General features: G+C 41.8%; 1 protein-coding gene across 2 annotated transcripts; it reads right to left on the bottom strand.

Moving 5' to 3' along the window:
* Positions 1–52: 52 nt before the first annotated feature.
* Positions 53–10,349, bottom strand: gtpbp1 (GTP binding protein 1). 2 transcript variants are annotated; one of them, XM_044180448.1, is made up of 14 exons: positions 9,818–10,349; positions 5,743–5,854; positions 5,337–5,517; positions 4,969–5,152; positions 4,532–4,696; positions 4,215–4,338; positions 3,808–3,922; positions 3,588–3,732; positions 3,242–3,424; positions 2,783–2,918; positions 2,250–2,428; positions 1,628–1,789; positions 1,290–1,340; positions 53–1,143 (listed from the first exon to the last, which is right to left on the bottom strand). In XM_044180448.1, the coding sequence occupies exons 1-14, from the start codon at positions 10,010–10,012 to the stop codon at positions 1,027–1,029; spliced, it is 2,049 nt and encodes a 682-aa protein (XP_044036383.1). In that variant the 5' UTR covers positions 10,013–10,349; the 3' UTR covers positions 53–1,026. The 2 variants fall into 2 exon arrangements, with proteins under 2 accessions (XP_044036383.1, XP_044036384.1); XM_044180449.1 differs by lacking the exon at positions 1,290–1,340 and having other exon boundaries at positions 9,818–10,348.
* Between the last annotated feature and the right edge of the window lie 2,919 nt (positions 10,350–13,268).

Raw genomic sequence — 13,268 nt, 5'->3', positions numbered from 1 at the left:
TAATGAGAAAATTTGAGAAAAATACACATAGATAAGAAGTACTGTTGAAAAGTTCAGTAAAGCCTCTTTATTAATGGTTAGTTTTTAGCGGCAAAGTGTGTTTTTTAAAAATGTCACAACATATTAACAGGCCATAACGCATGGGGTACTAGAGTTACAAGTAGCACTGCAAGTACTGCATGTCGTATAATCATGAGAAACTGGTCTAGTGACAAGATTATGTGCTGTATTTGTTTGTACTAACACTATTGGTATAAGGTTTGTAACATGGCTGACTTACAGAGGAAGCATGATAGATACTACTGAATCTAAGAGTGCAAGTGAGAGTAGGGTGACCGATATAAGACCATCCAAAAGTGAACATTCTGCATGTATGCCAAATAAATAACTGACAATTATAAAATGTAACAGGTTATATTTTCCATATCTAGAATTTGAAATCACTGCTACATTCATTTATGATTTGCATACATTTTGTACAATGGTATCTTTCCAATCAGAGCACAACAGACAGCTAATTTACATATGCAGTATAAATAGTACATGAACTGTTTTTCATTGCAAATACACAGGGAATGCATGGGGGGAGTTCCATTTATAGCTGCTCATATTGGTACTGGACCCTTGGTTTGGGTTTAGCCTCCCTCCCTGCCACTGACATTGAGCCAGAAGACCGAATTGTAGATTTCATAGACACATAAAATATCGATACAATTAAATAAATCATCATCCTGAGTGAGGCTAACCTCAAAAACCACACTGCTTTCCATCACCCAAACCATTCGAAATAGTAAAAGCAGCTGACATTAAAATGCATTAAAGGTGTATGCCTTTTGGTTGGGACATACCCCTTGGTGTTCCCTTTAAAAAATAAAAACTATAATACCTGGTGTAGAAAGGCAAGGAGTAATTAGAATGAGGAGAGTGTCTTGCTCCAAACATCTGTATCCTTCATGGTTTGTGGAATGAAGACACTTGGTGGAGTGATAGCAAGAAAGGGAGGTTTACAAGGGACAAGAGGGCAGTTCAGCAGCCTCCTATTCCTGATGAGGAGGGAGTTGCTGTGGAGTTGGTGCTGCTGTTCTGGCCTTTTCCTTTGTGCCTCTGGCCACCCCTTCTCCTTCCACCTCCTCCAGACTTTGGCTGCAAGGGAGAGAGAACAAAAACACTTGATGAGGCACCTCCAAACTTACACGTTGAAGTATTTAATAGTGCAAGTGGCAATATTGGGCAACATGAAAAAACACAATCTCCACTGTTCTTGTTCATTTTGAATTGACCTATTTTACCTTGTTTTCTTTGTTGCCCTCCTTTATCTGAGGGTCTTCATCTCCCTCTCCCTTAGGCAGCCAGCCACACAAGCAAAGGAGAGGGAGAGAGTGTGAAGGAGTGATGTGGCATGACAGAGTTAATGTTTAGGATGAAATAAGACAACATTGCAGCAGGAAGATGTATTGGGTGGTGAATAAGATATTGCAAGAAATGAAACAAAAAGGGGAAAAGGACACAGAGCAGTTAAGTTAGAAAAGAGCAGCAATGTTAGTGCAAGTACACAGAGGCAAGAAATCCAAACTACCCCACTAAATAGCATTTCATAAAGTAACATTTTTATTAACTTGTGTCTCACCGGTTGAGTCACGTTCGAGCCTGCTGTCTGTGCTATTGTTGCTACATCATCACCGGCTGCCGTGGTGCCGTCCTCTTTTCGGAGTGGTGCTTTCTTTGTAGACTGCATTTTGATTTGTGGAGGTTTGGAATTCGATGGCAAATTATTGGTGGATTGCAACAGCTGAAAAGAATGAGAGTCGATATGAGTCTCAACATAAATATATCTCAAAAAAAAAAATATATATATATATATATATATATATATATCAGCTACTCATGATTAAAAAAAAAAAAAAAACTCATTATAACAGCTACTTCTACATATCTCAGCCTGAAGCCCTATCTGGATAGGATATGTTTCACAGGGGAGTAGGTAAAGTAATTATTACCAAGGCTTGTCCTTAATTTAAATCCTTACCTACAATGACTTATTATGAATGCATTTAGTCAGTAATTTCTACCAACTTTTTTCTCTTATACAAGGAAATATTGCTTTTCTTACCTACTCTTAAATGCCTAATGAAAATAACTTAAGGTTATAGTAGTCTGTGCAAATTCTTGGTAAATGGAATTATCTTGGGAAAGTTACCACCACTTATGTCAGCCACATCAGGCCTTGATCTTCCAGAAGGCTGTATTACCTTAGTGATGGTACCCACAGCCTTGGTGCGTCCCTCCCTGAACACCAGCCTCTGGTCGCAGTGCAAGTACTCAGGGGTTTTGATAAAGCGGAAGTGGACTGAAGCCTTGTCCCCTGTCCGTAAGCAGTCTCTGTTCATAGACAAGATGGTGGCCGTCTGCCTTATGCTGCCACAGTGGACTGAGTGGTGGGTGAGGACAGAAAGGTTGGATAGATTGGATAGAGGGAAAAAAAAAAAAAAAACAGACAAGGGAAAAATTTGTTTATGCATATTGCAAATGCACATGTACTTACTTTTAAGCGCGTCTGTGAGAGCAGCATTTGTCAGTGGTGAGACAATGCGCTGTAGTTCTACTAAACTTCACTGTATACAACTCTTGAGAACTGAAATTGTCCTATATTTGAGTGACATATAATCATTTAAGCCAAGCAAAAATTAAGAAATATTAAATGTTATTTGGAAAGTTGGAAACCCACAGAGCATGCATGTTTTTCCCCAACTCCTTATAACTTTACCATGTCATTGTTACCCACCCATGGCCTGGTATCTGGGGGATATCGTAGTGGGATGATGCAGTACCAGGATCTCAGCCTCAAACTCCCAAGTGGCCTGGGGGCACAACCTTGGGGAAACCATCACCATGCCTTTCCTTATGGACGAACGCTTGATCTTTACAAAGAGGCATGTGATAGGAAAGGTAAAGATGACAGAGGAACAAAGAAATGTTAGTTTTTTTCAACACTGTCGTACTATAATTTCTCTAGGTCAATTCTCAAGATTAAATATTAGTGGAGTGTGATAAGAAAGATGGAAGAAATGAGGAAAATAACCACACATGTGCCCTTCCCTGAAAAACAACAAATACTGTACACGGTTTGAGCAGCCAGTTAATTAGTTCTTCATAACACACACACACACACACACAAAAAAAATCTATGCAGTCCCAAACTTTCCCCCTAGATGTTGCTGTGGGAGATTTTCCCACCACCTACCTTTTTGAGAGAAAATGAGGCAGTCTGGCCACCTCGAACCTCCTTCACAGGCATTCTCTTGCGGTGGATTGATTTGACGGCAATGGGGATGAAGCTGCCCAAGGGGTCTGGCCCTAGTAGCATTGTATCATTCAGACGTATGAGTCCACGTAATGTTGTTCCTGATACTACTGTTCCCACTCCCTGAGACATAAACAGAACACAACCGGTGGTTTTTATTTAGCATTTGGTAGGTACTGTTCTGTATAATGTGTAAGGTTTGTACGTGTAGCATGATATTCCTTACTTATATAATTCACACAGTAAAGTGCATTTAGTGATAAGAGTTTGTCACTGGTCAGAGTACCGGAACAGAGTAAGTGTCGTCTATCTGAAACTCAGCGGGGTGGTCGTCTCGGTAGGAGGTCCTGGAGGAGAGCAGGTTGAGAAACATCTTGAGCAGGTCCATGTTCTCTCCAGTCACATTGGAGATCTGAAAGATGGGACACATCCTGAGGAGACACAACACACACATACATTACAAAGGAGCACTTTCACTCTGAATTTGGCTGGGACAGACTTAGTACCTCTCAGAACTGAAGTTTGAAGCCGTGACTATGACATTGTCCTTGTTCTGTACCAGGACAGGGATCTTCCTACATCCAGGGGACTTCAGTAACCTCTGGAGCAGCTTCAATGTCTCTGTTATGAGCAAAGCAAGACCACAAGAATTATAGCACATAGCCTGCTAATGAGCTTAGCACATCATGTTTTTAATGTCAGGTTTTGTCAGCAAGTGCAGTCAAACTGCATAGAAAATTACAGCACAACACATGATGCAACTCTGAGATATTTCAGGAAAAAATAACAGCATATTGACAGAAAACGCCTTTTAGGCATACTAACTTAGCTCTTCCTATTGTTATATTGTGTTTTCACATGTAAGAGAGAAATATAGTTGAGGGAGTTATAAAAGGGACTCCAGAGGACTGACCTTGCAGGATGTTGGCTGGACACATGTCTATCTTGGTTACCACTACAAACACAGGCACATTCAGGGCTAAGGCCAGACCCAGGTGCTCTTTGGTCATCCCTACGATACCTGCATTACTGCCCACCTGGCAAGGCAGGGAGAGAAAACATTGTTTGTCTATATTTTAATCAAAGAAACAGGGAATAAAACATTTGTTTTACATTGTGGACACTATAGACCGGACTCAAGTTTCACTGCATATAATTACAGATCTACATATGAATAGATATAGATAAAACACTATAAAAAAAAAAAAAAAAACATCCCCCCCTTCTGACCATGAGCATGCAGAAGTCAGGCAGGTGTCCAGTCATGCCAAACACAGTGGTCTTTAGGTATTTCTCGTGGCCAGCCAGGTCTATAAAGGTAATGACTTTGGACGACTTCTCACAGATTTTGGTCCAGTCCAGGCTTCCTCCATGACTATCTGGTTTGTTCACCACCTGGGGGTTGACATAGAGGGGCAGAGTTATATCCACGACATTCATACTATCTCCACCAACATGTGCTGCCTCACAATAAGGTCATATCTATGTCCAGTGCTATGTGTTGAATGTTACTTGCACACTCATACAGTAAACAAGTTGTCTTTTCCCATCTCTCATTTGGTTGTTAAACGGAAACACTGTCAATATTTGTCTTTGTGTGGCACAAAGCTCAATCATATAAACTATAATTCTAATGCTTTAACAACAACCACCTCTCTATCCCTCACCTGTCCCTCCTGGTCAAACCCCAGGATATCGTTGCCCACACTGCTGGTCCTGCCACTCTCCATCTCGTGCTTGTGTCTGAAGAGCTTCTGGCGGGCGAAGCCCCTGCCATTGTCCAGTTCTCCGTGCGTTAACACTCCCAGCAGAGTACTCTTACCAGCATCCACGTTACCCACCACTGCAACCCTGAGGGATAGAGGAGTACCAAAATATCCCCAAAACTATACAAGGAAGGCATAAGTTGGTCTCATTAAAGAAAACATAACCAATGTAGTGAAACAGAAAGGAACATCATTAGAGGTACTGTGAGTGGGATCTATTACTGGATCGTAACCACGACCCCTTTTTATTCATATCTCTGACCACTCACCTGACCTCCAGGAAGTCCAGCTCACCCACACGCCGGCGGATCAGATAGTCGCGTACCAAACCAGCAGCCTCATTGCGCTCTCGGAGCGGAATAAGGTCAGCATCCAGTTGCTCACACATAGAGCACACTGTGGCTACTGAGGCCTCCATATCCTTCTCATCCAGACCCCAGTCACCACCATCTACAACAGACATGGAGGAGGATAACTACACAATTTAACGAGCGAAGGCTAAGATTTGTCCAGGTTTTATAAACTGTTTTGGCACAGATTGAAAAATAGGGGAAAAGGGAAAAAATGAATTTATTTTATACAGTTCCATAACTTTGCAATTGTCCAAATTCAGCTCAAGATGATGATGAATAGTTTCTTTAACCACAGCATGTGAACAGTTTGCGTTTGTCTCACCTGAGCCCATCCCAACCACATAGATGGTCTCTCCGCATCCTTCTTCCATCCTGTCCCGTAGCTGGCGAAGTAACGAGTCATACTGCTCTCCATTTGGGCTAACAAGTGCCAGCTATCGGGTTTGTGCATGCGGGGGAGACGACAAAAACAGAGAAAATTTGGGTATTGTTAGAGTTATGACCCTGACTGGATGGTTGTTCTACAATAGATGTATAATCAAAGCAAATCCTTTATCCAATGAGTTGCAATTGTTCCAAAGTTGGTGGTGATTGCACCAGGTGTGGCTGCTTTCAAGAGAAACAGTGACTGGACTTCAGAGTAAGCATCACTTATAGCTTTTTCCCTTCAGTTCAGACAACTCTCATAGTCAAAATGTAAGACACAGTAGAAAGTAAACCTACAGGGAATGCCAAGTTCAAAAGCTGCTCGCCACAAACAGCTGTCTTTCTTCCCATGAAACACTTCAAGGTTACATGTGAATGCAATACTATTATACCTGCTGATATAAATGAACTGTAAAGCTCCATTATGCCATTCAGTACCACAGTAAAAAGGCTTCACGCTGTTGACTAAGTTAGTAACACAAGTAAAATACTCTCACCACTTAATTCAGCTTCTTAACTGTGAAGGCATTTTATGGTGGTTTTACCATGCGCTACAAATTTTTAAGTTTTAAGTTTTGATAACCACTCACCATTAGATTATGGCTACAATTAAGAAAACTATTTACATGTGAATGGTGCATGCTGTGGCTTTTTTGTGGCTTCACTATTAAAGAAATGGTACAGGGGTGTCCCTGGAACACCTGGTTATGATGATGTTATTAATATTACAGTATATGCATTTGGAAGTAAACTGATGGTGCTACAGAAGGATATTTCATGGTTCAGTATCATTGTACCAAAAGGCTAGAATAATATCTATAGAAGTAAATCAGAAGCATAGGCTACTACACAGCATATCAATGTCCTCTCCATGAGGCTCACAGGTGACAAACTGGGATGTACTCTGTGAGCCTCATGGAGAGGACATTGACGGGCTCAGTGAGTGCATTACTGGCTACATTAACTTCTGTGTGGACTGCAATGTCCCAACCAAGATGGTCCATTGTTATCCAAATAACAAAACGTGGGTAACAAAAGACATCAAGGACATCCTGAATGCCAAGAGGAGGGCCTTTATTGATGGTAATAGGGAGGAGGTGAGGGCTATCCAGGCCGACCTGAAGGTGAAAATCAGGGAGGCCAAGGAGAAGTACAGGAGGAAGCTGGAGCGGAAACTCCAGCAGAACAACATGGGAGAGGTCTGGAGCGGCATGAAGAGCATCACTGGCTTCAGACCGACGGGCAGCAGAGGAGTTGATGGCAGCTTGGACAGGGCCAACGAACTTAATCTGTTCTTTAACAGATTCAACACACCAGCCCCTGCTCATCCCCCCTCTAACTCAGCTGCTGTCAGCCCTCAAGCTCCTCTGAGTACTCTGCTCCCCCCTACCCATCAGGCTAACAGCCCTCTTCACACTAATGACTCCCCACCTCCCCCACCTGTAACTTCTGCTGTGTGCCTGACTGCTGACCAGGTGAGAGGAAAGCTGATGAAACTCCACTCAAACAAGGCTGCAGGCCCCAATGGCGTTAGCCCCGGGGCCTGTGCCCCGCAGCTATGTGGAGTCCTTCAACATGTCTTCAACCTGAGCCTGAGTCTTCAAAGCGTCCCCATTCTGTAGAAGACATCTTGCCTCGTTCCTGTGCCGAAGACGCCGCGTCCCAGTGGCTACAAGGACTACAGACCGGTGGCAATGACCTCCTACATAATGAAGACCCTGGAGAGACTGGTGCTGGAACAGCTGTGGCCTATGGTCGGACCCCTCCTGGACCCCCTTCAGTTCGCCTACCAGCACCGGCTGGGAGTTGAGGATGCCATCATCTTCCTGCTTAACCGCATCCACACCCACCTGGACAGGCCGGCAAGGACAGTGAGGATCATGTTTTTTGACTTCTCCAGAAGTTTTCTGATGACTCTGCTGTGGTGGGATGTATCAACGGTGGTGATGAGACTGAGTACAGGGCTGTGGTGGGTAATTTTGTCTCATGGTGTGAGCAGAACCATCTGCAGCTCAATGCGACAAAGTCCATGGAGCTGATTGTCGATCTACGGAGGAGGAGTCAGTGTGGACATTGTGGAGGATTACAAGTACCTGGGAGTACACTTGGATAACAAACTGGACTGGACCAAGAACACCCAAGCTGTTTACAGGAAGGGCCAGAGCCGCCTCTATTTTCTGAGGAGGCTGAGGTCCTTCAACATCTGCCGGACAATGCTGAAGATGTTTTATGAGTCTGTGGTGGCCAGCACTATCCTGTATGCTGTTGCATGCTGGGGCAGCAGGTTGAAGGTAGCGGACGCTAACAGGCTCAACAAACTGATCCGTAAGGCCAGTGACATTGTGGGGGTGGAGCTGGACTCTCTGTTGGTGGTGTCAGAGAGGAGGATGCTGGCCAAACTACATGCCATCTTGGACAGTGTCTCCCACCCGCTCCATGACGTGCTGGTCAAGCAAAGGAGCACCTTCAGCGGAAGACTCATCTCCCCAAAAAGCACCACAGGAAGTCATTCCTGCCTGTGGCCATCAAACTCTTTAACTCCTCCCTCTAAGTGTTAGTCTGTATGACCCTAGGTCTCTAAACTGGACATTGATCATTACATCTCTGCCATATTTGAATAATTGTGCAATATTCTGTGTACTACTCTTTTATTCCGTGCAATATTTCGTTTTCCCATGTTAGTTTTTCCTATTTATTGACATTGATATTATATACCTCCACTACTGCTGTGCAATATCTTAATAATCTCAATAAGCTACACTTCGTGCACCACTGCTTATCACTTATTACTTATTTTATTACATTGTATTATTATACTGTATTATCATCATCAACCGGTAAACCCACTTGGTACTTCACACTATTTTATCTTATACTTATACCCATCTGGTACTTAATTTATTTTCTGACCTGTTTTTATAGTGTTTTATAGTGTATTATATTTTTTGCTAGTACTTTCTCCCGTGTGCACTGACGTAAAGGCGAGCTACTGTAACAAAGAGTTTCCCTTCGGGGATCAATAAAGTATTTCTGATTCTGATATCAGAGGCTGACACAACCTGATGAAATTGACAGGAGCCAAAGGTGAACAAGGGACTTCCTGATGCAACCCTGTGCAAGCTGATTATGGGGACTGTAAAACCTTTGTAATGTGTAATTTGACCCTTCCAGAGACAAACCTGACAGCTGTCACTCTCTTACAGGTTTACATCATTGTAAAGCTCTTACTCATTTAACAAGTCTGAATACTTAATAGCTACTTTTAGTAAATCAAAATAGGTCTGCAGCCTGATGCTGTTTTCTTTCGTATTGCTCATAAGACGGTGTAGTCCCTCATTCGTCCAGGAGTGTTCTGTCGTAGAAAGGGTTTCAGTCTTAGTCATGAAACAGTGAAAACAGTGTCCAGATGACTACGACTGAAACCCTTTCTACGTATTGCTCATAGGCATTCTTGCTGGTAGTAGTTCAGCAGGCGACCACATTAACTCGTTGCCCTGTGTTTCATCAGCCTATGTGTTTTTGTATTGGGGTTAATCAACCATGTCAAGTCAATGTAATGGTTTGTTTGACAAGAGAGTCGTTCATGTTGCTCTGCGTGGTTTAGACAGTAGCAGTATCATCAGATATGGCTAGCTAGAGACATGCTGTGGTAGCATATGGTGCAATGTGCATCGACGGATTGGCAACTAATGTTAGCGTTAGGTTAGGTTACGCTCAAGTGAGGCTAGCGTTATTTTATTTAGCTAACGTCAGCAAAAACAAATCCAGAAAGTCAGTCGTGTATAATATTTAGTACTAACAGTAGCCTACTCGGTAACTAAAGTATGGAACTACATACGATGTTTGGTAATTGCATAGCTAGCTAGTTACATGCAAGAAACGCATCATTTGTTTCATTCATTCATTCATTCATTTCCAGGATCGGCTAACGTTAGCTAGGCAGCGCCATAATATCCAGGGCCTAGCTTTACCTTGTTGGTAAAGTCAACCGCCCGGTCCTCGGGCTCGCCATTCATCATGTCCCCGTCCTCGAAGCATTCGTCCCCCGCGTCGTCCCCGCATCCTCCCCGGTCTGGAGCAAATATACTCGCGGGGACTAAAGCATCAGCCAGCGGTATGGAGCCTGGGCTTATACCTGGCTCATGCCCCACTGCTATTGATGCCATTTCTATGCCAGCCTCGCAGTAATAAATTTCAAGCTGTCCCAATTGTTATGATGACGGCTGGCAACCAAACACACACTAGCTAGTACACAGCTAGCTCTACACGCTAACGTCAGCTAGCTACGCTACAGATAAGGTAACAGATAACTGTAGAACCTCACCTTACAATGACAACACGTTACCTGACATTACAATAACAACCTGCTTATTTATATGCCGTCAGTTTACATTCAAGCCATTTAAAAATAAAATGCCACCACCTCATCAATATTAATAAGCAAGGTGTGGGTGAGCTTGCCTTTTTCCTTCCTATTCACCGACGGTGTTTAAGTCACTGTGAATATGTTAGCAGTGGACCAATACTAGTGAGGGGGTCGTTCATATGATTACAAGGTGGACCAGTCCCACACAGGGCGGCAGGGCTGGTAATGTTTGTGTAATAGTGTAAGCACAGTGTAATACTACTGTTGATGTTATGATAATAAAAAAGATGATGTAATGCTGTTTGGGGCCTTCTGGGGTCCAAAAATGGGGGGAAATGTTCTGTTTAACGTGTTATGGTTGGGATTAGTAGCCAGGTTATACACACATAACCCAATCAACACTAATGATTAATGTTTATATTATCAATGATTAACTTGTTGATTTTCTTTCTTTTGGCTATTCCCAATGCTAATTAAGTAATTCCAGTAATTAAGTGATTCTCCTCCTGGTTGTGAGCACAACTCTTCAGCTAAATATTTATATTTTATATTATACCCAGACCGGTTTAACTGAACAAGGCACGGTACTGTTCATAAGTGAAATGGTCCTTAGTACAAAATCAGAGATGAATGTTTATCACCGATGAAGAAAGAATCTAACCTGCAGGATGTGAATTGTTGCCCACAGACCTTCTCTGTTGAGGACAGAAAATACAATGGTCCAGTGAAATTCTCAACAGACAGCACCACTGCATAAGTGCTCTATGGGTTTCCCTTAATGACAATAAACAGTGAAGCTGACACAAGCCACTGTGTTATAACAGCTGTCTCTTGTTTTTACTACAAAAGCCAAGACTTGCTTGTGAGTAGTGAGAAACACCACCCTGACACCTCTTAAATGTACAGTTATTCAAAATGTCAAAAGAGTATCTACAACAGATTTCTCGGTGACGTGTTCTCTGTAAAGTAATTAGGTTTAATCATTTTTGAGACTCAGGTTCAGATTGTGCAATGTGTGGTCTTTGTTTTTCAGATGTAAGCAGCATGTTTGAAGATTATAACAAAGTTTGTTCAGCCTTTCTCTGAAGGAAGTCTGAGAGCTGGATAAACATGACCTTTGAAGCCAGGGACTGAAAATGTTACCAGAAAACGTTTTAAGGTAAACTGCACAATACCAGTCATTAGTCAGTCACCAAATCAATATAGTGTTGCAGTTCCCCACTGTGACCACTGGAGGACAGTGAACACTCATGTTTCTAAATACACTCAGGTCAACTGTCAGCCCCACCTAGCATCAAAGCAGACACAAAGCCATACTGATAATTCCAGTCAAAATGAAAAAAATAAAATAGTCAAAAGAGATAGCTGTGCTTCTATTCACTGCCAAGTAGCTTATATAGATGGAGGTAGAAACCTTCACAAAGGTAGTATTTACTGCATTTATTTATTGCAAGCATTACATGTTGCAGAGGTTCATATTATTTGATAACAAAGGGCATATTATTAATACAGATTAACATTAACAATGATAATAATAATAATCTGTACAAATGTGTCTGTGTGTGTTCTTCCTCTGTTTATGTGAAAGGTCTCTTTGTCATTAGATCTGCTGACTGTCTTAAGACTGGGTCTTGGGGCAAGAGGAAGATCTTTGTGCCACATTGAACTTCTAATGGTCTCATGGTGACAGCCCATATTCATATAGCTTGCCAGATACATCATGTACATAAAGAGCTCAACCTTTAAACGAAGCTTCCTTGAATCACTGATACATGGCAGCTGTTTGAGATAAGAACAGACCACACAATGTTAGTTCAGCTGTTCTTTTTGAATGTTCATTGATAAAGGTCCACGGATGTGGCTTGTGTGTAATTGTGAGTGTGTGCTTGTCTGTATTGTTAGTAATCAGCAGACATACAAGTAGTGTGTTAACAACAGACACTTCCTTCCTCTTAGAGCCCTCTCACACCCTATTCCACTTTTTTTCAGTGTTCAAGTAACACTGAAAACCAAAAGTAACTGCAACTGTTTTGTGTGCGTGTATATATGTGCGTGTGTGTGTGTGTGTGTGTGAGAGAGAGAGAGAGAGAGAGAGAGAGAGTGACACTGTGACATTACTACATTACTTACATACAATATATACTTAGGACATACAGCACTTCTTGAATGCAAAAACACCAAAACCTACTACTAATAATAATACTTAACATGTTAAAAATAATCTGAAACAGAAACAAAAAATAGACTCACCATATACAATTCAAAATATTCACATAAAATTCAAAAAATAAAAATCTAAACATACAAATTACATAACATTAATTCCTTAATCCGTGAAGACCCAGTCCTCAAGAGTTTATTCACTGGTTTTAATGCACACACTCCAGTACCACATCCCAAGAGAGGTCTAACCCAACCATTTACTCAGCTCACCATCATCCCACCACAAAAAATGGCAAAATAGTGTAGAAAAAGAAAAAATATAAACTGTATAATCCTTGACATTTGCTCCTCGTGATTTTAATCTAAATTACATTAGGTTGGTTTACAGTGCAGTGTAAGTATGTGGTTTATTCCCTCATTGTTACAGCAGCTGTGTCAATTGTATGTCAGCAGATGAAAGTCTGGCTGTGAGTCAGTGATTGAGATCATTTTGAGGATTTGACTCAGTTTCAACATTTCAATGAATTTTACTTACTCGGCAGGCAGACTGATCTGCCATTTGAGCCAACAGTAAGTTACAAGCTATATACAGTAAGTGGGCATTAAGGCTACTGGCTGAGATAAATATTTAGTTGTCTCCCTGACAACAAATACATTTCTATTTTTGTCTGGCACTCTGGCTTGTGTTCCCTCTCACAATCAGACTCAACACCACCAGGTTACAATGTAACCATCTGATGTGAACAAATAATCTATCACTAATTATCCTCCCTAAGGTCTGCAATCACTTGTTAAGCACTAAATTTATTTTCAAGTTAGTTATTTATGGTCAGTAGCTACACTGACGTCATTGGCTGATGTTCTCTGATGGCCTGATTGTATTTGCTGCTTGA

This window comes from Siniperca chuatsi, linkage group LG21 (assembly GCF_020085105.1).
Source record: "Siniperca chuatsi isolate FFG_IHB_CAS linkage group LG21, ASM2008510v1, whole genome shotgun sequence".
Taxonomy (NCBI): Eukaryota; Metazoa; Chordata; class Actinopteri; order Centrarchiformes; family Sinipercidae; genus Siniperca; species Siniperca chuatsi.
Note: the sequence above shows the minus strand (reverse complement) of the source record. Positions and strands in the feature narration are given on the sequence as shown.